This window comes from Rousettus aegyptiacus, unplaced genomic scaffold (assembly GCF_014176215.1).
Source record: "Rousettus aegyptiacus isolate mRouAeg1 unplaced genomic scaffold, mRouAeg1.p scaffold_m13_p_5, whole genome shotgun sequence".
NCBI lineage: Eukaryota > Metazoa > Chordata > Mammalia > Chiroptera > Pteropodidae > Rousettus > Rousettus aegyptiacus.
The window spans coordinates 89,772,560-89,795,977 of NW_023416308.1; the positions used below are offsets into that span (position 1 = coordinate 89,772,560).

Consider the following 23,418-nt stretch of genomic DNA (forward strand, 5'->3'; position numbering starts at 1 on the left):
TTTGGTCCCTTTGTCTTTATGCTTTCCGACATATAATACTATTTGAAATAAATTATTTAAAAAAAAATGACAGCTATCATTAACACTTTTCTAAAAGACCACCATTTCTTGGAGAGGCAGAAAGCAAAACAAAGTGTGTTTAAGTACCATTTCCTAAAACGTAAGTCTTTTTTTAAAGATTGTTTCCAAGATTTGTAATTTCTCAAACTTCAAATTTATCATTCAGCAATTTTGAAGGAAAACTGTGTTCTGCTGTTATATTACATGTTATTATATATGTTTAGGAAGTAGTTCTTCTAATGAACTAATGATTATTAGATACTTAGGAGGTAAAATCCATAAAGTTCTAAAATTCTGAATCTCTTAATAGCTCTTCCTGCTGCTGATGCTTTCTGTGATTACCATGTGGGCTGTTGGATACATATTGGACTTCAATTCAGATTCTTGGCTTTTAAAAGGATGCCTTCTAGTAACATTGTTTTTTCTGACATCTTTGTTTCCAAGGTGTGTATTAGTCTTTGCAAGGCTGGTGATTACTTCCAATGGGGTTGCTTATTTCTATTGTTGATTAGCTGGAGTCACAGATTTTTACTGAGCTATGAATGCTGCTTATCACATAGAACATCCTCAGGGTTGCTGAGAAGGGAGGGCTTTGGTTACACATGATGGGACTTGAAAGCAGATGGTCAACACAATAATTGAATTGACAATTGATGGAAAAAAAATTATCCTACTTCACTTTTTAAAATATTAATTTTGATGAGTAATGGGGAGATTTTTGTAGCTATTTGCATCTTGAAGCATTTTCGTCCTTTTTTTTCAGGAATTTTGTTTTTTCCTTTTCTAAATCTAAATTCATTTTAAGCTAGTTATTTTTACTGTTAATGTTTTTAGTTGAAACAACCTAATTAAATTGCGGAAGGTTATAAAATAGTAACTATGACATGGCTCTGTTTTTAGGAAAATATTTATACATAATTATATATAATCACTGGTTAAGAGACTGCCTGGCTTCAAGTCAAGCTTTACCACATCGCAGACAGAACTTGAACAAGTTTCTTTACCTTTCTATGCCTCAATTTCTTCATGTATAAAATGAGGATAATAATTGAGACAAAGCCTGCCTTATGGTTAATTCACATACATAGTTAGACACACAGTACTCAATAATCATATCACACCCCAATCTCTTTTTCTCACTTCTCTTTTGTGTGAATAATGGGTATCCTCCTTGGATTACTGTCATTCTTAAATCTTCCCTTCTTTTCACTTCCGACATCCAGTTCATTCTCAAGTCCTTCCTGCTCTGCCTCTAGTTGGTCTGCTCTCGGAATCTCCACAACTGGTGCTCTAGACCAAACTTCCTAACCGGTCTCCTGACTCTTATTCTCCTCTAGTTCTTCCCCACTTAGCAATCAGGGTGGTCTTTTAAAAAGGCAGATCAGTTTCTGTCTTTTCTCCCTGCATAGAGCCCTCCAGTAGCTGTTCCTTTACTCAGAATGAAATCCAAACTCCTTGCCTATGAGGTATTATGTAATTCATTCCCTCCCCTCTTCCTTCATCTCTTTCCTTCACTGTTCTCCAGCCCTCTTTCTGTTTCTAGAACATATCAAGCTTATTCCCACCTGGGGTCATGGCCCTCACTAAAGTCTTCATCTGACATGTTCTGATGGTTGCACAGCTGGAGCCGATGTTCTCCCTCAGGCCTGAGTTCCAAGATCACCTCCATAGGCGGCCGTCCCTGGCTGACTATGCTACATCACCCGTTTTATTTTCTTCATAGCATGTAATCACTGTTTCCTGGAATGTAAGGCCCATACAAGCAGGAAACTTTTCCTGTTGAATGTTTTCACTCCCTGAAAAAAAAAAAAAAAAGTAATGATGATGATCCATAGAAAAGATTTAAAAGGAAAAAGTGTTGCTCTCTTCAGGGTGTGATTACGAGATTCCCGTGCCCCCCTTTTGCTTGCCAGCATTTTCTGGAATAAGCATGTGCTACTTTTGTCATAAGAAAAAACAGTATTAGAGGAACCTTACTGTTTGGTTACTTGAGCAGGACAGATGACTGGAACTGAATTTGAATTTAAATGTAAAGTAAATGCTCAATTTTCTGGAAAATAGCAAAATGCCTAAATTGTCTTCTATTCAGAAAACTTGTATCTTAGAGACATGTATTCGTTTTTCACTAATTGGATTGACTTAGTCTCCAAATAAATTTTAATTTAAATAACCAGAAATCACAATCATTACTTCTTTTTTTTTTTTTCTCCCTGAGAGAAAGCAAGGACTGGCAGTATTTACTAACATAGGATAGGAGCATTTGAGATTTTGTCTATTTTACTAGAAACACACATTATAAAAAAATGTATGAAAGCTTTTGTTTTTGATTACAGTGAGTTGAGGGCTTCATATGCTAGGCTTGGCATAGGGACACAATTCAAATGGGAGACAAATGCATATGGCAACACTATTTGTATTGCTTTTATTTCTCCCACCCTCCTCTGTCGAGTCCCAATTTCATTGAGGTAAGCACCTGCAAACTTTTATTATTAGGCTCCAGGGGCAGTTACTTACTGATCCAGGCTGCTGTGTGACACCTGTCAGAAGTAAACAGGTCATAGTCGCAAGCTCTTAACAAGTTAAGTAGTTCACTGTACTCTTAATTAGGTCAGACATAGTTTTGCTGCAAAGTCTCAGACAAGTCAAACCCTAGAGTTTATATGGGCTCCATTTGGCCCATTCGGGCAGCATATTAGATGCCTGAGATTTGGGATCTTTAGTTCTTCTCAAATATTTTATCATATTCTGCTAATTATCGTGCTAGCTTTTTAAAAATCCTTTTCATATCCATCATTAACTCTCATTTTTTCCTGGTATAAATTTAAAAATAGATCCAGGTAAACTATATTCATCCATACATTTACGATATTGAGTAATGTGAAAGACAAGATTTTTTTTCCTATGAAACTAGTTTTAACATTTGAGTAAGTTATATATGGACTTCCAAGTTGCCTGTTACCAAGTGACATGGTTAATGTTCTGATGACTAGTGCCATTTCTACCTTTACATGTCTTTTTATGTCCAGTGTCTGCTTCTCAAGCTGATTGTGGGGTGAAAGTGCTTAAGATTGTGTGCATCTGTATAGTTCAAAAATATATATATATATTTATATATATACACATATTTATACTGCTCACCTCCAGAAGAAAGCTTGTTAAATGTGAAAGTGAATCTCCAAGTTTAAAAAAAATTGTACTTTGGAGTATTTGAACATATAGTATGCCAAAAAAAAGAAATACAAGCAATATATGTCTCAAAAGAAAGAAAAAAAGATTCGTTGAAAGTAAAGTTATTGGAAATGAAGTGACGTATAAGTTACTTATAAGAACTAGAACGTTCACTTCTTGAGAGTCCTCGTGCTTGTTTTCTCATGTGTAAAATGAGGCGATGGTGCGTAACTCATTACCAAATGGAAAGCGGCACATAGTAAATGCTCAGTAAATGAAAGTTGTTGTTTAAGGGAATCGTTATTATTACTATTATTATTTAAAGGAATTTAGGACCAAAATTAATATGAATTATACTTATTTTCACTAATACCTTATCTTTATCCCTTTTTCTTTTAGGTTCTTGGTCGGATATAAGAGCCTTGTATACTTACCAATGGTCTTCCTGCTAAGTTCCATTTTTTGGATATTTGTGACTTGGTTCATCTTATTCTTTCCTCATATCCTTCAGACTTAAATTTAAGTGCATATTTCAGTTTGCCTTTAAAAAATAGTAATGCCATTGTTAGAAATTTAGATATTGGAAGAGATCCAGGGAATGGAACTCACATTTCTATTCATTTAATGGTTTTGGTTGAAGATGTTTAGTGTTGAAGATCAACTCAATTTTGGAAATAACATCAGAGCATACTATGGAAACACTAGGTGTCTAGTATTTATTATTCATAGCAAGGAAACAGTAGAATGAATTATTGTTTTGCCTGGACCCATACAAATTTCTTCCATTGCCTTGAGCTTCTTTTCAAGGTCAGATGGTTCTTTTAACTTGGTCAGCAGTTGCAGTTGATTAATAAATCTGAGTACCAAGATGGCCAGCCTGTGTGGGAGGGATACTAGGGTAATATGCCCTCCTCAGCCATGGTCAGAGCAGTGTTATTATCCTAGTTAGGGATTCTCAATCCACAGTAATAATAAATTTACACTGCCACCGAAAACATGTGAAACAAAAATTTCAGAAAATAATATTCCTAATGTGTGCTTTACTCTGAAATTTTATCCAATTCCATCTTGTATTTTTAAAATGTTGGTCATAGCCCACTTCTTTCATGGCCTTTTATGGATGGCAGACCATGGTTAAAACAAACAAATAAACAAACAAACAAAAAAACTCATCTAAGGAATAGGTTTGTCACTTAAGCAGGACTCAGGCCAAGTCCAGCTTATGGGTGTGCCGTGCTTTTAGGGTTGACCAAGTCTAGTCTCTAGAAGTGGGAATATGGGTTACTTCTTTATTTATACCTATTTATAGCTCCCATTAGGAGGGAGGCATTTTCTCCGAATTTTCAGTCTTCTCGCCTCTTTCTAGGATCCTTTCTCCTCTTCCAAGAACTCTAGAAAGCTGTTATAAACTTGCTCTCCTAACTGGTAGAAGAAGGAATGTGGTTGATAGAAATGTACCTTTAAACATATTCTTTTAACTTCTTTGTTATTTCTGTGTCTGGTAATGGCATTTTTGAAAAGAAAGGATGGTGTTTAAGGGGGAGATACATATCCTCAATTCAAGAACATTTTTTCATAGGAATAAATGTAAAGTGAGAGGCATATGAGTTCTCAGAGTACATGTATCTACTTTCATTATAGCATGTTTTTACTTTAATATATATTTTTTTAATTTCTGAGCATTATCTCTAATATTTTTCACATTCCTTTAATCTAAATGAGTGGCACAGCATGTCATGGAGTTCATTTGATTTCTTTCAAAATATTTTATTATGTCTAATTTTGTCTCATAATATTGATTTGGGGTCAGCTTTTTAAGTACTAGCCATATTACTACTACCTAATGAAGTTTGGATGATATCATTATATGATATAAAAAGATTTAAATTTGTAAATAACCATAAGTACATAAAATAGCAGCACAGTATACACCAAAATCACCTGCAAAAATCCCAAGCCTGGTAAATTCTAGGGTAATTGAGCATGATACTGAGTAGAGATGACTGATATTTTTGATTACCAACCCATGTGGCAGTGGAGTAAACACAGTTTTAAAAGTGTGTTTCTTAATGAACTTTTAAAATTTGAACAACTTACATTATTTCAAAATTTGCCCCCAAAATGATAGTTTTCATATTGAATTATTTCAAATTTATAGAATCAATATTGACAAATACGTAACTCCACTATAATGTGAAAATCTCAATTACAGGACTTAGTATTCAGCTGAGTTTAATTAAAACTGTTCAGTGTTTGTGAAGACGCCATTACATTAGAAGAACTAATATAGCTGGACAGAATCTTAAGATGTTGGAGTTGACAAGCTGGGCTATTTTACTCACATGTATAGCATAAAATCATTTGCTAGGCACCCAGATAAGCCTGCTTCTGGTGAGGGAATGTCAAGTCAGTAGGTGGCATACTTTACCATCAGATCAGTGTTTTTCAAGCTGGATGTAAATGCTATTCCAGCTGCCCTGGGTATGAACTGAAGCACTACCCCATAAAGACCCAACCTGAGTATACTCATTTCGTCTCAGGTTGCCAAGTCTGGATTTTGTAGGGGCTTCTGCTCCAACAGCCGCCTGGTCCGTGCTGGGAAGAAGGTCATCTTTGGAATCAGAATGAATTCAAGTTTGGGCCTTTTTCCTTATTAGTTATGTATTATTGGGCAAGTTTTTAAATTTCACTGAGTCTCAGTGTTTTTATAAATTGGGGCTGATAGTACCGAGTTCATGAGGTAGCTGCAAGGATTACTATGCTATAAGGTCTATAAATTGCTGACCGTAGTTCCCATTGCATAACTGGAAATCCGTAAGTAATACCAATTATTATTAATTACTCTGATGAATAAAATCTTTGTAGAAGGCTGCATTTGGATTTAATTTTAAGTGCAGCTCTAGGTTAGCTTCTCAGACAGTTTCTTTTAGTGCCTTTTATATGTTCAACAAGTAAAGTATTTGGCTTTTATGTAGTGGGCTTGGGTGAAAGAGATAGGATCCTTCTGATGAGTTTGGAAGTAAGGTTAAGACTGGAAAGAAGTGGTAAACCACTGTACATTAAATTTGTGATTCTGACTAGCTGAGTTAAGTTTAAGAAGGATAAACACGTGAAGTCTTATACTGGGTTTCAGAGAATCAACATGTACAAGTACACATTGCTTTGAAAATGACATAGCTTCAGGTCAAGTGAAAAAGAAACAGGAGCTTTGACTAAAAGCCTGGTGTGAGTAGCGATGTGCTTTCAGGAAAGCCAGTGTGTTCTCCAGTAGTGTTAGGAGTGTCCAAGCAAAGGACAACAGCAATCCCACGGTCCTATGTCCTGGTCAGTACACATCTGAAGTATGTTTGCTCTGTTTTGTATTCTGTTTTTGTTTTGTTTTGTTTTTAAGAAAAAATGACAAACAGGAGCATAAACAGGAACTTGACCAGGAAACTGTTGTGTAAGGAACAACGTTGCTGTTTATCCTGGAGGTCTGAGCACTGCCTTTCAATTTCAAATGTTTGGAAGTCTATCATTCAGAAGCCAGTGCATTGTATAAAATGGGCGTGCAATAAAAATTTTATTGTATGATTGAGAAATAAGCTTCTGTAGGATAACTCTAAAGGGCCGCTATAGTGAAGCTCCACAGCGTAGAGCTAAAGGATCTAATGAAAGACAGTCCAAGTTTTAGAAAGACAAATTTTAACTCCATATTGAAAAATTTTTTAACTGCAAAAGAGTCACAAGCTAACTGGGGAAGCTGAGGTATCTATAACTAACTATAATTTGAGGTCTACATGCCATACAATAAGCCTTTTTAGATTCAGGGAAGGGAGAGAATCCTCTGTAGGGACTCAGAAAAGACAAAGGAGGAGGTATATTAGGTCTTAAAGGTAGTTAAGACGTAGATGTCCTAAAAGTGCAGTTTTACAAGTAGATGGTGTGAAGTAGGGAGCATTCGAAGTCCATGAACCATGGAAAGCAAGGGCATGAAAGCAAAGAATATTTGATTTTTACATGAGGGGTTAGAGTGCAGTTCACTTTACTTGGAGGGAGAGGATCTAATGATTCCCCTGGGATTTGTTTTGTAAGTTATTCCGAACAGAAATTCAGTCAGCTGAATGTGGTATCATCATATGATTCACCTGGTGTTTTTTTGAGAACATGTCATATGTGTTGATTAAGAATTTATGAGCAAAAAATTCAACTTTTCTAGACCCTATTTCTTAAAGCCAGGCCCATCTGCAGTGATACTGATAAACTAAAGCAGTAGATTTATTCCTGCCTCCCTGAACCTGATGTGGTTGTGCTGGTTTCTGTGGATTAGAGCAGAGTCTAGCTCTGCAGGTCTGGGGTGAGGTCTGAAGTTCTGCCCCCCTAATAAGCTCCCAGGTAAAGCCATTGCTGTGGGTCCACCGACCACACTTTGAATAACAAGGGTTTAGAGTCTATTTTATGGCCACCTTTTCCACTCTGAAGTTTGGCACAGGACATCTTGGCAATACATTGGAAGGCAGATACAGTTTATTTGTCAATACTGATTTAAATTGGGCAAAGAAATTCTGTTTATTACTGCTGTGTTGATTTATTACTGCATTTTCTTTCCCTGGAGCAAAATTTTACTTTTTATACAAAGAATTTTTACCACTTCAGAAACACTGCAAAGTGGGTAGTGTTTATCCTTGAAACACTTTTAATCTCAGTTTATGTATAATATCTGCCTTTCCCAAATAGTATTTGATTTATAATCACTTTGCAAGGAAAGCAATTTCTTTTGTTTGTTTCTAAATTAACTCAGCCTGATACACTTACAAAGATTAGTTATTAAACTTTCCAGTGGGACAAGCATTTATCTGATATTTAGGGAAATATTTTTAGTTGGAATCTGTGAACCAAGTAGTTTCATTGCACAGTTTGTTAAAATGATCAGAAAATATTTTAAAATATTTTCTGAGAGCCAAAGTTATACCATTAGAGGTTAATTTATTTGGATCGTGAATGTTTTTCAATCTTCAAGAAGTTTTTCGTATATTGCAGCCATTCCTATCAATGTTTCACGTGGGTTTCAACTAAGGAGAAGGGATTATTTTGCCAAGTGTGAGCTAATTCCCATGGGATTAGAACATTGGATGGGGCCAGGTTTGGGGACAATGATGTGTTACTTAAGGGAAGGGAAGGCTAAAATAGCGTATAGAAGAGAGATTCCTAGGCTCCAGTGATGAAATTTGCTTATGTCATAGTTATGCTATTCTTAAGGAAAGTCTGATTTGTTCCTTAACTTGGGTTTAACATCTGTCAGGTACCCCTTTCTATTTTGGTTTCATTCTCAGCATAATAGGTTCCCTCTACTTCTTTTATAAGACTTGGGCAACGGATCCAGGCTTCACCAAGTCTTCTGAAGAAGAAAGGAAGACGGTGAGCTTTCTTTGTAATGTTACTAATTTTTTTTTTTTTTTAATAGAGGGGAATGTAAACTTTAGAAGGTCATAGCCTCGTTGGTTTTGGTCATGGCTTCATCTCTAGTTCCTGGCACCTAATACGTGCAACATAAATGTGGAATGAATAAATCAGCAAAATGAAATTTCTCCACTGTCATGCTCTTTGTTCATATGAAAGTTTTAAAAAATATTTTTATTTTCTAGTAAAATAATTCGTCACCAAGACTTTCACATGTAATTTCTGTTAGTAGATGTGATCTCTTGCTTTTTTATAGTAACATATAAATAACTATTATTTAGCTTAAATTTAATACATGGAGAGTAAGTAGGCAGGGGTAAGGGGGCGTCCTTCTGTTTGACTGAGGAGGTGCCCCTTCTCCTCACATATGAAGTTAGAGGACATGGTGTTTCTTCTACTGCTCGTGAATCTTTAGAAGTTGGGAAATGCGCCATCCTCTTTGTTACCTAAAGCCAGTGTTCCTAAGAAACTGCGCCCTTGGTCCTTGTAACCATCAGTTTTAATGTATACTGTTGGTTTTTGTTTATTTTTTAGGAATACGTATGTGTGCATTTATTTTTCAGATTATAACTGGTAGATCATTGCCATTGATGGAGAGAAGGAGGATGTAATTATCATACATTCTATTTATTGGCTATGGTTGAAAATGCAGCCTTGAAAAGTCATATTATTTCAAGCACAGAATGATTTGTTGGCAAGTCTTCCAGATTGCTTTTCTAGCTACCTCAGTTTGAAGAGCTGCAATTATGGTATATAACCATGCATTATACATTCCCTAGTAAAATGCAAATATAAGGTCAAACTTCATGTCTTTCAGAATATCATCACCCTTGCAGAGACTGGCTGTCTAGACTTCAGAACATTTTGTACATCATGCCTTGTGAGTGAATCTCTTTATAATTGTATTCCCATTGTAAAAGCAAATTCATGGTTACATTGCTCACGTAAGCATTTATCAAATCTACATGGTATATTTATACACCTTTGTTTTTACCAGATTCTAATTTTGTACAACTGTCAGAACAATTTTCTGCTTTGAATATATAGGAGAATACTACTTATAATCTCTTGAAGTTGCCTATGCTTAAATCTCTTTGTGTATTTTGTTTGCTTTTTCCTGCCATGAAGTATATGTTAGAACTTACTTGGAGTCAGAGGCTCATGATGATCCTAGAAACCACTTAGTGAAACCTCTCATTTTGCAACTGAGGAATCATGGCCTTTAAAGGGAGGGAATAACATTCTCCAAATTATTGGCAGAGCCAGAAATGAAACACGAGTTTCTTTTTTCTTAATCCAATGCTCATTCTGTTATATGATATTGTTTCATTCCCCTTAGTCAGTGTCAATAGGGTCTAGACTTCAAATCCCCTTGAGTGATGGCCTAATCAACATAGGCATATGGAAGTAAATATGAATAAGGCATTCCAGAGCCTCTATGTGAATTGATGATTTAGCATGTAGGATTGTTTGTACCAATGTCTTTATGATGTAGCAATAAGATTTTGCTTGTGATTTCTTACCACTTTGAGACACTGATTTTTGCTTGAACTTTTCTTAATTGCCCACTTAGATAAGGAAGCCATTAAGGTCACTCCATTGCCATGTGTGCAACTCCTGTGTGGCTCGGTATGATCAACACTGCCTGTGGACTGGACGGTGCATAGGTGAGACACAGAGCTTTTCAGTTACCACTATGAATTTAAGCTTATGTTTAGTTATGCATGTGACTCATAGAACAAGTAGAAGAGTGACCGTTTTGTAGCTCTTCCTTGTCAGAGAATCATCTCTATGGTATAACACTTTTGGAAGGCTGATTGTCGATGTTGGTAATGATAATGTCATTGTACAGTATTTCAGTGTTTATAAAGCTTTCATATGTAGTATCCTGTTTGATTATCAGAACATTCCTCTCCTATGAGGTTGGTATTATCTCCATTTTAGAGTTGAAAAAATATAAAAGGTAAAAAGTTACTTAAGTCACTTTCGTAGTATCAGTCTTGAAAAAATATAAAAGGTAAAAAGTTACTTAAGTCACTTTCGTAGTATCAGTCTTCTATTCCAAATACCACACTCTTTCCATATTTTGCATCTTGTCTCTTTTGTTTCCTTTCTCCATTTGCCTCCTTCAAGGCTCAGGTAGGAACTAGATCCAAAGATGGCAGAGATCTGGGGATTGCCTTCCACCCAGGGAATTATCCCTTTCCTAATCTGTAGCCCTGGGTTTCCTCTGGGATTTATTTTGAGGAACTTCAGAGGAACTATGATCATAGGTCTTCAGGAGAAGATATGCTTTTATGATCTTGATGAACAAAAGGCTGCCTCAGCTCAGTCGGGTGTTCTCGGTGCATATGTTCACGTTCTCTTCTGTTTCTAGAGAACAGGTGAAGAGACAATTTCTGGTGTCCCAAGGTTCATGGACCCCATCCCACCATAAAGATGCGATGATTAGCATCATAACAGGCGGCTTTGAATAGCCGCAGAAAAACAATAGTAATGAGTTCGTATATTTTTATCACACTGCATTTAAAACAGTGTTTTCATCTGCATCATCCTGTTTGGTTGCCACAGGCCTGTGAAATAGAAGAGATATTATCCTCATGTTACAAGTAAGAACAGACCAGAGAAGTTAAATGATGTACCTACAGCCACACAAGTAATCATTTCTAAATCTAGGTCCTCATTCCTATGGCTGTTTGCCCCTTCTGCTGCGCTTTGCTGCCACTGGAGATGGGGGAACAGTGGTACCTGAGGAGCTTTCATGTCATTAGCATCAAAACGCTCCTATCTCCAGCACCAAGAGAGCAGCTCAAATGAGTGGGGCTTGGTTGCTTGGTACCTACATCCCTTCTTTGTTTCTGTAGACCTCTCTCAGGTTGCAGGTTGCTGTATCCAGTCTCCTGCAATGTACCTATTTAGTACTGCCCCTCAGATTCATTTTCTCTGTTCCCTGATCAAGTCAATCCTTGATGTCTGGAAGTCATACTTTATATAAACTTATCACATGGAAGGAAGAGATGGGATGATTTACCCCAAATCCTGCCTGTTCCCATCCCTCCAACATGGTATAGGCCATCCTAGAACTGTATATGCTTTGTAAACTTTGTTCTGTTAAAAAAAAAGTTCTTTTAGGTAAGTAATAATAAATGTTAGTTCAGTTAACATGGACAGTTGACCGTGACACATCAGAGCCATTTGGTTTTATAGTTTAATCGTATTTAAAAGCAAAGCAACAGCTTATTTCTTTTTTACTTTGGTCAAGGCTTTGGACAGGAAGGCAGTTAATATGTTCTTGATTTGGAAAATCATTGTAAGAAAGTATTAAATATGTTGTTTTTCTTTTTGATGTAGGTTTTGGCAACCATCACTATTACATATTCTTCTTATTTTTCCTTGCTGTTATGTGTGACTGGATTATATATGAATCTTTCATGTGTAAGTATAAATTTTCCTTACAGCAAGCTCATGCACCCATACCCACATATACTTTTCCTTGTAAACTCTTGTATATGTCACTTTCTGGTTGGGTTACTATAAACCATTCCCCTAATAAAAATGAAATGAATGCCTCTGAGATTTTCTCAACATTGGGAAACTATAAGAAATTCTGGAAGGGGGTAGTTATCAGTACCTTGGAAGAGATTGTAGTCTAAAGTGACCTTGATAAATGCGAAAAGTGGTCAAAAATACAAATTCACTTAAGGCAAGTGTAAATTTATCCCCTGCTGAAATGAGGAGAAAAGAGCTACTCAAGTACAAATCTAGGGAAGTGAAAGTAAACAAAATAAGGGAAAAAAAGGTTGGTGGTGGAGAGATTGGGGGAGGAGGAAGAGGGTCACAATAATCAAGGGACAAAACTCTGAAAACACATGTCATTTGCTAAATATCTAGTCACAATTTTTAACTGGTGTGAAAACTGTAAAAGTAATTGGAAGATTAGAAATAATAACTTGAAAGAAAATTTTGGATCACTATTCTGCAACCCTGAGACAGGAAAGTAACTTTTCAGGAGCAGTATAAAGGATGTCTAGGGATCTCATGTATGGAGTGACATCCAACTGTTCCAAGGTGATCAACTAAGAAGAGCAGGGTTTAAATCAAAGCAACGGTTTTTGGTGGCTCTTAAGAATTGCATGACTATAGCACTTCATATAAATGTCTAACCATAATGCTGTACACCTGAAACTGATATAAAACAATATTTTATGTTAGCTGTCATTTTTAAAAATTTTAAATAATAAATATATAAAAACATATATATGAAAAAAAAAAGAATTGCATGACTGTGCTTTTCAAACCTTGGAGGAAGTTACCTAACTGAAAAAAGCTATAGTGCTCGTAGTTTATTTTGACTTTGCTTAATGGTTCATTATTTATTTATTTGAAAGCTTTGGGGGAGTTTGGCCATAGAGGCTTCACCACTAATCTGTGTCCACCCACCCTCCTGTTGCATTCATGCTCAGGCCTTTATTTTACCAACAGAGTACTAGTTTATTGCTTGAGTTAAAATCGGGAATGATTCAGGAAGCCATTAGGAAAGTGTTTTACTACTACTCTTTTTTCTTTTTTATTAGTATCTCAAGCTCTGGCCCTTCCTACCCTCGTTCTTCCTGCTTTCTTTAGTTTAATTTTTTAGTTTTTGGAAGACAGTTCCTCCAACAATGTCCCCCAACCTCCCAGTTCCCCTCCCCAGAAACATCCAGCATTACAAGTTGTTTTTTGATTGGGGTTTCATTTTTAGAGATTGTTAATTAGTATGTATGTGCAATGGTTTCTTTTTTGCTCTGCTGTAGGCACAGAGAGGGCTTCAGTTGCCTCATCAGCCCCTTTCCCACCTGACTCCTTGGGCATCTGATCACTAGGGAATGCTTTTGTGGCTCAGTGTAACTGTCACCATCTCAAATGGATCTCATAGTCAGAAGGTTGTGATCCCGGATCTCACTCAGTTCTTGTCAAAGGCCATCAGTAATCCTGAGCATTGGAATTTTAAAACCTCTTAGATTATGTCCCGTGGTGTAAGAAATAAAATATTTTTGACACTTCTTCTTTCTGTTGAAAGAGCTGCCCTTTGAAGGCCTGACATTAAAGCATATTCCTGGAAAACCTTTTTAAGCTGGCCCATGGACCAGCTGTGCCTTGGACTTGATCCTAGGGGAGAGGAGCCAGATTTTACACCACCCTTGTTTTCCCCCCTTCTCTCTCTCTCCACTAAAAATAGTCACCTTTGTTTGCTGTGTCCAGCATAAAACTGTATTGATAAGGACAGAAGTGATTTTCCATCACATTCATTCTTTCCAAGTGGCTTTCTTATTTCATGCATTGGTTCTTCCCCCACTTTGTCTTTATTCTCTGGCTCTGAACTAATTTTATATTATGTTTTGTTTTTTAGGAACAGTCTCACCTTTACAGTCACTTAAAACTATGTAGACCAGCTGAACATATTTGATTACTTTTATCCCATTTTATTTTGACAATATTTATTTACACTGAATGAAGATATTGGGTCATTATTTCACAGACAGGAAAAATGAACTTTGTTTATTAAAAGTGCTCCATTTTTCTCATGAGGCCTCACTGCCATCCCACCTTCTTTGTTTACCATTAATAGTCCTGTTGCTGGAGCCTTGCTATGCACCCTGCCCCTCAGGTGATCCAGTTGAAGTTACTTCTGACTCTGTACACCCTCCATCCATTTCATCTTCTCTGAAGTCCGTTTTCAGGGTGGATCATAGGTAACTCAGAAGTGTCAGCAGCATACACAGGGAGAAAGATTTTAGATCATGGTTAGAACACTATAACTATCAGAGCTATCCAAAGATGAAAACAACTGAGTTGGAACAACACGAGTTCTCTGTCATTAGCCAACGACTACCCGATAAGGAAGTATGAGTACATATTAAAGTGTTATATTGCACGATAATGTATGTGGCCATTTACAGCCATATCTTTAATATTAAATCTGAAATTAGTCCTATGAAAATTTCAGTTTGAGGTCATAGTGTGTTGTCAAAAAAATTTCCAGAAGAGAGCAGTAGAAATCCATAAGCTGAAGGAAAATAGATATTCTTTCCCACTCAGCTGTTTCCTCTGCTGTTTGAAATTACATTCCTTTTTGTCAAATCAGGTGCATGGGATGCATCTTTCTTTGCTGTCCTAATGAGAAGCTCTACCGAGTATAATTTGCCTTAACTTATTACCTTGATTGTTACTCTGTGATGATTGATGTTAGAATGCTTCTGGCGTATATTCGTGGAAGATGGTTGGGAATCAGATGAGACTCAAAAAGGAAAATTAGATTTTTAGCAGTAAAATGGACAGACAGTGTATAGTAATGTTACTGATTCATTTTCTCTCTGTCCCGGGAGCTCTTAAGTATTACTTTGGGAAAACGTCTAAAAATAATTATCAAATTGTCAGAGGCATTTGTGAAATCTCAAGGTGCAAATCTACAGAATTCTCATTCCAAAAATAATTTGCCCTTTATGAGCAGTCATGGTGCCTGCAAGTCATTGGCTTTACGTAACGTTCAGGGTCTGTTTGCTTTTTTCTGCCGCTTTCTGCATGTATTCACCTACGGGCTGCTCTTAACTGTGGGCTACGGGTCAGTATCATGAAGGCGATAGGGAAGTCCTCCCTTTTAATTGGTTTATAAATTGGTGTTCCTGGGGAGAAACTGAGCTGTGATCATATGAATTTTGCTCTCTGTCCTTTTCCTGGAGGTATCTTTCTCATGAATTCCCTCACCTGGCCTTTCTCTCTCTGCAGGATAAATTATGGTGCCAGTACAGAAGTATACTCAGTAACTGCATGCAGTTAGGTTGTTTTCTAATAGTATCTAGGTGTCTATAGGATTTCTTGTGCCATAGCAATGGCCTGGTGATCTGAACCTTTAATAAGAGTTTATATTTAGTTCTGTGATAGACCCATATCTTGCTGTAACATGGATAAGAGAGAATTTTCCAGGACAAATATTTATTAAATATAATCATTCTTAGTTGTCAAGTCCTTGAACAATTAACTTCTCTGACCAGTGCATTTTATGCTGAATATGCTGATTTTAGTGATGGTTTTATGGTCCTTTTTTGCTTTTATCCCTTCCCTGTCAGCTGATGATAGAGTGTTATCATAGCCTTAATTAACAGTGAGGTACCATTTTTTTGTCTCTGTTAGCTGGCATTTGAATAATACAATCGTAAAGTTGGGTTCTGATTTGGGCTATCATGTCTTGCTTTCTTTTTTCTTTAAATAAAACTACACTGATTTGATCTTCTTGAATAATGATCACTCATTTGTTGTCTTTTAAAATAATTGGTTCCTTTTTATGCATTCACAGATTGGTCATATCGTTGTGCCACAACATTCGAAGAAGATGGACTATGGACCTACCTCAGTCAGATTGTGGCTTGTTCCCCTTGGGTTTTATATATCTTCATGCTAGCAACTTTCCATTTCTCATGGTCAACATTTTTATTAATCAATCAACTCTTTCAGGTATATATTTCTCTTTTTATAATGTCTTTGGGAAAATTTCCAATAACCTGTAGTAAGGTAGAAAGACTTTAATTTCAAATCAGAAGACTTGGTTTCTAGTTCTACTTCCGTTGGTTTATCTGTGGGTCTAGGCATGTCATTTGACTCTTGAGTTTCAGTTTCCTTGTCTGTAACATGAGGATAATAATGCCTGTCTACTCTCATAGGATGGTTTAAAAGTTAGAATAATAAATTGTTAGTGTTGGCCCTATGAGATATCTAGACTCTTTATTTTACAGAAGTGCAGAGAGGTGAATTGAACTGTTCATGGTCACCCAAAGAGTGTGAAAATCAGAACGTGAACCTATGTTTTCTGACAGTCTCATTTATGGGCTTTTTTCCATCATACAATTAAATTATATGGTGTGTGGAAGCATGGTATAAACTGTAAAGTATGGTGCAAATGTGAGATGATTATTTTCTCTTACTTTTGCCAGCCCTGTTTGTTATCCTTGTTGTTATGCAATACTTAAGTGGACAGAAGTGGGGAAGAAATAAAAGACATCACTAACCAGTGGACAGGTAATTGCACATCCAGAGAAGGTCATGGCCCTGAGAAAGTTCAAGCTCTGGGACAGTAGTCACCTTCAGCTTTATATGAAGCTCTGTCCCTTCCCTTCCCTGCTGCCTTCCCCTATGAGTAGAACCTAATTCTCATTGTTGCTATGGCCTGCCCTCATGAAATGGACAGCTATGATCAGTCTGAGCCACTTACTGTAAGACTTCAGAGAATTAGAGCATTACTTAGCAAAAGGAAAAAGTATTCTACTTTTATGGAGAAGTGAGCAATTCTATAACAATAATAAAGAAATAAAGAAAAAATGCCAAAGGAAGAAATTAAGCTAATAATACTGACTAAACTAAGGTTTCTGAACATTTTTCCTAATTTCCTGTCCCTTTGATATCTATAGACTCAGGCAGTAAGAATGGATATTAGCATCAGTGATTATTAATATTAAAGACTATCATTTGTAATACCTAACATTTATATATGCTTTACATATTCTAAAACACTTTCTCATCTGTTTCCTTATAAACATTTGAGATGTAGACCGTGCCAAAGTAGTGTCTCCATTTTATTAGATGAGGACACTAAGCCCAAGAAATGTTGAGTACCTTGATTATGACCATAGGACTAGTAAGAGCTGGAATTAGATGTAGAACCTAAGATTTGAGACATCAATCCTAATTCTCTTTCTTCTTATCTGGACTCTTAAAACAAGTACAAGTAAATGAGACTAGAATAGTCTTAATTTTTAAAAGGTTATTATATTTGTCTGTTTTCTAAGGCAGGAAAATGGGCTCAAAGTTTTGAATAGTTTTGAAATACAGGAATTCAGAGCAAAGTTACTTTCTTAATAAACAAAACATCTCTGTTAATTTGAAGCCTTTCATTTCCCAAGTGCTCTGGAGAGTCATGGTTTTGACCGTAGCCAGTCAAACTGACAGTATAGACTGCTGGTTAGGACAATGAGCTTTATTCTCATGTCAACCGAGGTGTCCGTCACAGTTCTGCCACTTTCTAAGCTGTGTGGCCTTGGGTCTGTTACTTCACCTCTATAAGCCTCTGCACTAGGTATTTTACATATGTTATCTCACAGCCTTAAACCATCTGATCCAGGCGATAATCTCTGTTTTACAGATAAGGAACTTGATGTTTGAGTCGTTTTGAGGATTAAATGACAACTCAGTAAATAGTAGTGTTTTTAATGACTTAGGAGTCTTCAAGTTACCTTAATTCTTCTTACCTTTCCCAAAATTTATGGGTTTAAATGTCCATCACTTCAGATTATTAACTTTTTCATTTGGCTCTTTTTACAGAGATAGTAAGAAGATACACAAGTTGAGATAATTGCACTGATACTGACCTTATGTTGTTTTATTCATCTAAAAGTTGCATGCTGAATGTATTAAGAATCTAAACATGGCCATAAGTCATGGCTTAAATTACTAAAACAATTATGTCACAAATCTCAGTCAATGTACTGTGCTTTCTTGAAGGTTAATAAAAATTAGATAGTCAGAAAAGAAAATGCCAAGTTACTAGATTTACATAGGAAAGTCTAGTTTAGAGTTGCTGAATCTTTACTCTTGCCATGATCCTTGGTTAGAAGATTAGGTGATACTGTCTTTGGTGGTTACTGAATGTCTGCCAGTGTCCTGTAAGGCACTGCTAAGAGTAATGGAGCCTTGGTATTTTTTGTGTACCTTCCAACCTTTTTCAGATTGCTTTTCTGGGCCTGACCTCCCATGAGAGAACCAGCCTACTGAAGCAGAGCAGGCATATGAAACAGCCGTTGTCCCTCAGGAGGACGCCATACAAGTAAGCGAGATCCATTCTTTCCACTGAGACCTATGGAAGGTGCTAGGCCAGCCAATGGTTACCCAGTCTCATGCCACCACCCTTGGCCATGCCCTTATCCTCTAACTCGCTATCTGGTAGAGTTGACCTTTCTTGGAAGCCTCAGTGACAGGAGATGAGTGGTAAGGTCATGAGCCCCAAGGCAGTAAGAATTTGGGGTTTAGTCTACTGGACTCGGCACAAATAATAAGTGACTTTGAAGTTTTGCCAAGATGGGGAATCTCTCCAGTCAAGCCACATGATCACAAGGTTGCATGTTGCTGGCATGAAGTCAATATGAGATAATTAAGCACGTGGCTGAGAAAGTCAGCCACAAGGCTCTCTGTAGAAAGCGTTAGAATGTGAGCTTTGCCAAGATTTTCAACCTGGCTTTCTATCACGAGTAATTATTTTAGCCCTGTGTTTAATGTGCCCAGCTGTGTCAGGGAGAAGCTAGTTTTTCAGGTTTGGGATATGTTCGTCCTCAAGCATTAGTTGTATAAAACCCGTCCTCAGCTGAAAATGAGAGTGTTTGTAGGAAGGTCATCATCTTATGAGAGAACGGTCAGGCTTTGAAGCTTATCTCCCTGTCACATATTTCAGGGTCTTGGAGGCTCAGAGTGCTGCAGAGGTGACCCAGAGCCCTCCAGGGGTTTGAACGCTCACTGCCTATCTCATGAGCAGTCTATTTTAAAGTACAGTGGTGGTACAAGATGAAACTGTTAGGCTGTTAGACCAAGAAGTCAGAGCCAGGGATGTGACTCTGATATGTATTTAGAGAGGAGAGAAATTGACTTAATTGGGAATAGATGGCTAAAGCGATGGAGAGTAGATAATAGTGTTAAGCTTGCAATGATTTTTTCAGACCGGCAGTGATAATAAAGTCCCTTTCTCGGTGGTTTAACCAGAAGAATAAATATTTACCAAGAAGCCTCTGTGGCAGAGGTGGAATTTTAAACTGAACCTTGAAGGTTGTGGGGTGGGTATGATGGAGAGAGGCATGCCAAGCCCTGAAGGAGAGTCACAATGGAGGGACAGGCAAGAGAGGTGGGCGTGCTTGGGAATTGCTGAGTGATGTCTCCGTAGGCTGGAGGAACTAACACCAAGGTCTTTAAGCCACTTTGAGTCTGGCTTCCAAACCCTCTCAAACCAGAGGTTTGCCGTTTTTTCCTTCCCCCTAAATGACTTTTACTCACTCACTCACTCTCGAGCTGGTCTCTTAAATCCCCAACATGTCTCCCCACTTCAGCCCCATCCGTTCCATGTGGTCAGCCTTCTTCCTAAGAAGCTGCCTTCTGAGTAGTGATGGGCCTTTCCTGACCATTGTCACTAAACAGCAGCAGTGGCACAGTCATCCTTAGGCAAAGATGTTTTGATGTATGTAGGAAGTTGAGTTAGGCTTGAAAGACAGGCCATGTGCAGAAACATACATGTTCTTCGTAATTGGAACATGTAGCAATATTCAGGGTTTAATGGAGAAAAGGTGATGCTGAAGACCGATGTAGTCAGGAAGGCTCCAGAGGGGAAGTGGCCCTTGACCTGGGCCTCGAGAACTGGTAGGACTTAAAAGGTGAGGGTGTTACCTGCGGTAAGTGTGGAGGGGCTATGGGTTCCAGCATAGAAGAACAGCCCGTGCAGTTACGATCTTGGGGAAAACAGAGCCAGAGTAGCTGCAGCAGGAGGTTTATAAAGATGAGTTTAGGGGCTGACACTGGAGGAGCCTTAGGGCTTTCTTGTGTCGGGCCTGGATTATAAAGTTGAGCAGTCTGGATCTGAACCTCTGGGCAGAGGAGTGTCTTAAAAGGGTTTGGATTGGGAGGTGAAGCTCTGCAAAGGGCTACGAAGGGTTTTTGAGACAGTCTCCAAAATGTAAGGTGAATTGGAAGGAATTGAGACAGGGACATCATTTACAGATGCTACTTAGAAGATTTAGAAAAAAAAACCATCTTTATATAATTGTATTAACCAATGTTCCCCCAATAAACTTAATAAAAATTTTTTTTTTTTTAAGTAAAAAGAAAGAAAAACTTATCTTGTCGATTGGAGGTTTTTCTGATCTATGTGGCTTTTGAGAGAAGCAAAATCCAAATTAAGGCAGTCGGAATGGAAAGGAAACTTATTATTGGCATTGATCATTCCAGTGAAAGGGAGACCCAGAAGGAACTTACTAGTTGCTGGACAGAAGCCAGGGAATCTCGAAATTGGAGATTCAGTTTCAGAAATGGAACTGGGCTTCAGTTTTAAGCCCAGTAACTGTCTGATTTACCTCTGGACTCCTGCAGGATCTTCAAAGGACATTGTATATTGTGGAATCTCAGTGTACGTTTATGGTTTGAATGACTGTCAAGAGCTAACCAGGAAATATAGTAAGATGTGTTCTCTTCCTTTCTTGGCAGCCTTGGGTTCACACAGAACCTTGCAGATTTCTTTCAGTGTGGCTGCTTTGGTTTGGCAAAGCCCTGTGCAGTAGATTGGACATCACAATACACCATGGTCTTTCACCCAGCTAAGGAGAAAGTTCTTCGCTCAGTATGAAGAAAAGTAACTGAAAACTTGCACTCTGATTTGTTTGTATTTAAGTTCATACCCTGTGGTCTGAAAGTGAAGTGAAGATTTAGAGTTCACCTAAGCCTAAAGGAAAACAGGTGATTTTTAAAGCCATTTGGTGAAAACAGAAGTTCTTGATAAAGGCATTATACTTTTTTAGATTCTGCAAGATGGACTGTTCCTGAGCAATTTTGGCTGACACCTAAAAAAAACTTTTATATTTTTTACAAATGCAAGTTACTTTTGGGGAGGGGGGGGTGATAATATTCACTAATTATGGATAAAATGTGGTATTTTCAGATAGTGTATTGGCCATTTCAAAATAATACTATTCTTTAAACTGGTAAGTTTTGATAAATTATTTGTCTTTGTTTTACCTATAAATATGTAAGAACAATATTTAAATAGATGTACCTGTTTGCTTTCACACTTAATAAAAAATTGTTTTTGTAGTTGAGACTCACTTTCTGACAGTTAACACTTCTATAATCTTAAATTGAGAAAAGGTATATGTAAGACAAAGAAACTGATTCAAGAGTCCAGTAATGAGTTGAGGTCACTCTTAACACCAATAAGCAAGATTTAATTTAATTTTCCATCTCACTTAGAAAATTGAACACAGGAAGTCTTAAAGATTAATTATTTTTTACTTAGTACTCTTAAAATATTAGACTGGTGTGATTATAATTGCTAATTTCCCTTGTTCCGGAGGAAATGCTAATTGAAATTTAATTTTTGGCATTGTGTGTGTATATGTATATATCCTTGGGCATGTCACTTTCCTGCTGAAATCCCCTTCCATAGCTTCCCATTGCTCTTGGGATAAAAGCTAAAATTCTCATCACAGCCTATAAGGCCCTGAATAACAGAACCTTGTTTTGTTTACCAGTCTCACTCTGGACCAAGCTTTGTACTCTAACCATGTTGATCTTTCATTTCCTCAAAGATCTGTTCTTTCTTTTACAGAGCCTTTACAGATAAGGAAACTAAAATCTAAAGAAGTTTGTATCTTTTCCAAGGTCATGTAGATAGTAAGTGGTGTAGCTACTCTAGACTCCCTACAATCTAGAATACTACCTGACATATATTCAATAAATTTATTGAATAGATGCAGGACATGACATGACCAGAATTGTGTTTGAAGACTGATTCTTAGTTGGAAGACAAAAGGACTTTTTAAAGCTCTATCCTCTCTCCCTTCCTTTCTCATTTAAATATCTAATAGATACCTTAAACTTAACATGTCCAATATTGAAACTGAACTTCTGAGTTCTACCCTACCATCACCAACAAAAATAAAAAATAGATTTAAAAAATAGATAAAAAGTAGAATAAAACAATATAATACGTTTTTAAATAAATAAAAAGTAAACAACTCTGCTCGATCTTCTCTATAGCAGTTGGTCAGAAACTCCATCTTTTCAATTACTCAGACCTTATAATCTTTTCTTGATAACCTCTTTTGCTCATAATACTCTAGATTCATTTCTTTGAGAAATCCTCTTGGCTCTATCTCTAAAACAGATCCAGAACCGAATGCTTCTGGCCACCATTACTGCTGTAGTTGTGAGTTACCATCACCTCTGGTCTGTATTTCTACAGGTATCTTATTTGGTCTTCCACCCTCATTTGGCTCTAAGCAACCAAAGTGATCCAAAGTGGGATAAGTTGAATCATGGCACTCCTTGGCTCAGAACTTTCCAATGGCTCCTCATTTCACCAGAGGAAAAACTCATATCCTGACAGTGACCTCAGGGCCCCACAGGATCTGAGCCCTTCTCCCGCTTTCCTCCCTGCTGATCCCACACACCTCCCTGCCACTCATGCTTCTGCCTCAGGCTTTCCCCTGCCTAGAATGCTCTTCTGGAACCTAGGTGTTCATAGGATGAAAGAAGTGCTTTTCTTCCCAGCTTTTTAAAATGTCAGCTTCTCAATGAGGTCTGCGCTCATCAACATTTTGTAAATTCTTTCTCCTCTTTGCTTGCTATCTGTTTTTTTTCTGTAGCACTTAACACCTTCTAACATTGCATAATTTATCATGTCTACTGTCTTTCCATGCCATTAGAATATAAGGTTCACAAGGGAGCTTAGTTTTGTTTACTAATGTACCCCAAGATCTGGAATATTGCCTAGCACATAATATTCGTTCAATAAATATTTGAGTTAATCTGTTGAACAAGTTTGTTGAATGAATCAAAGACTTTTTAAGCAGAACGTGATGCAATCAGAGTTGTCTTTGAACACTGATTCTCACCTGAAGGACAGAAGGACCTTTTCAAGTAATAGCTGCTCTTCCTCTTTCACCAAGCCCTGCAAAGTAAGTATTCTCAATC

The 23,418-nt window shown here is 37.2% G+C and overlaps 1 protein-coding gene across 4 annotated transcripts in view; it reads left to right on the forward strand.

Moving 5' to 3' along the window:
* The window catches only part of ZDHHC13 (zinc finger DHHC-type palmitoyltransferase 13), a 45,506-nt gene extending 23,969 nt beyond the window's left edge, over positions 1-21,537 (forward strand). For all 4 annotated transcript variants that reach the window (XM_036220926.1, XM_016164939.2, XM_016164941.2 and 1 more), the window contains 9 exons: positions 371-504; positions 3,628-3,728; positions 8,501-8,625; positions 9,485-9,547; positions 10,241-10,334; positions 12,019-12,102; positions 16,001-16,158; positions 18,423-18,520; positions 20,935-21,537. In XM_036220926.1, coding sequence (XP_036076819.1) covers positions 371-504; positions 3,628-3,728; positions 8,501-8,625; positions 9,485-9,547; positions 10,241-10,334; positions 12,019-12,102; positions 16,001-16,158; positions 18,423-18,520; positions 20,935-21,073 — 996 coding nt within the window. In that variant the 3' untranslated portion in view covers positions 21,074-21,537. The remainder of the gene's footprint in view (positions 1-370; positions 505-3,627; positions 3,729-8,500; positions 8,626-9,484; positions 9,548-10,240; positions 10,335-12,018; positions 12,103-16,000; positions 16,159-18,422; positions 18,521-20,934) is intronic.
* Positions 21,538-23,418: the final 1,881 nt, after the last annotated feature.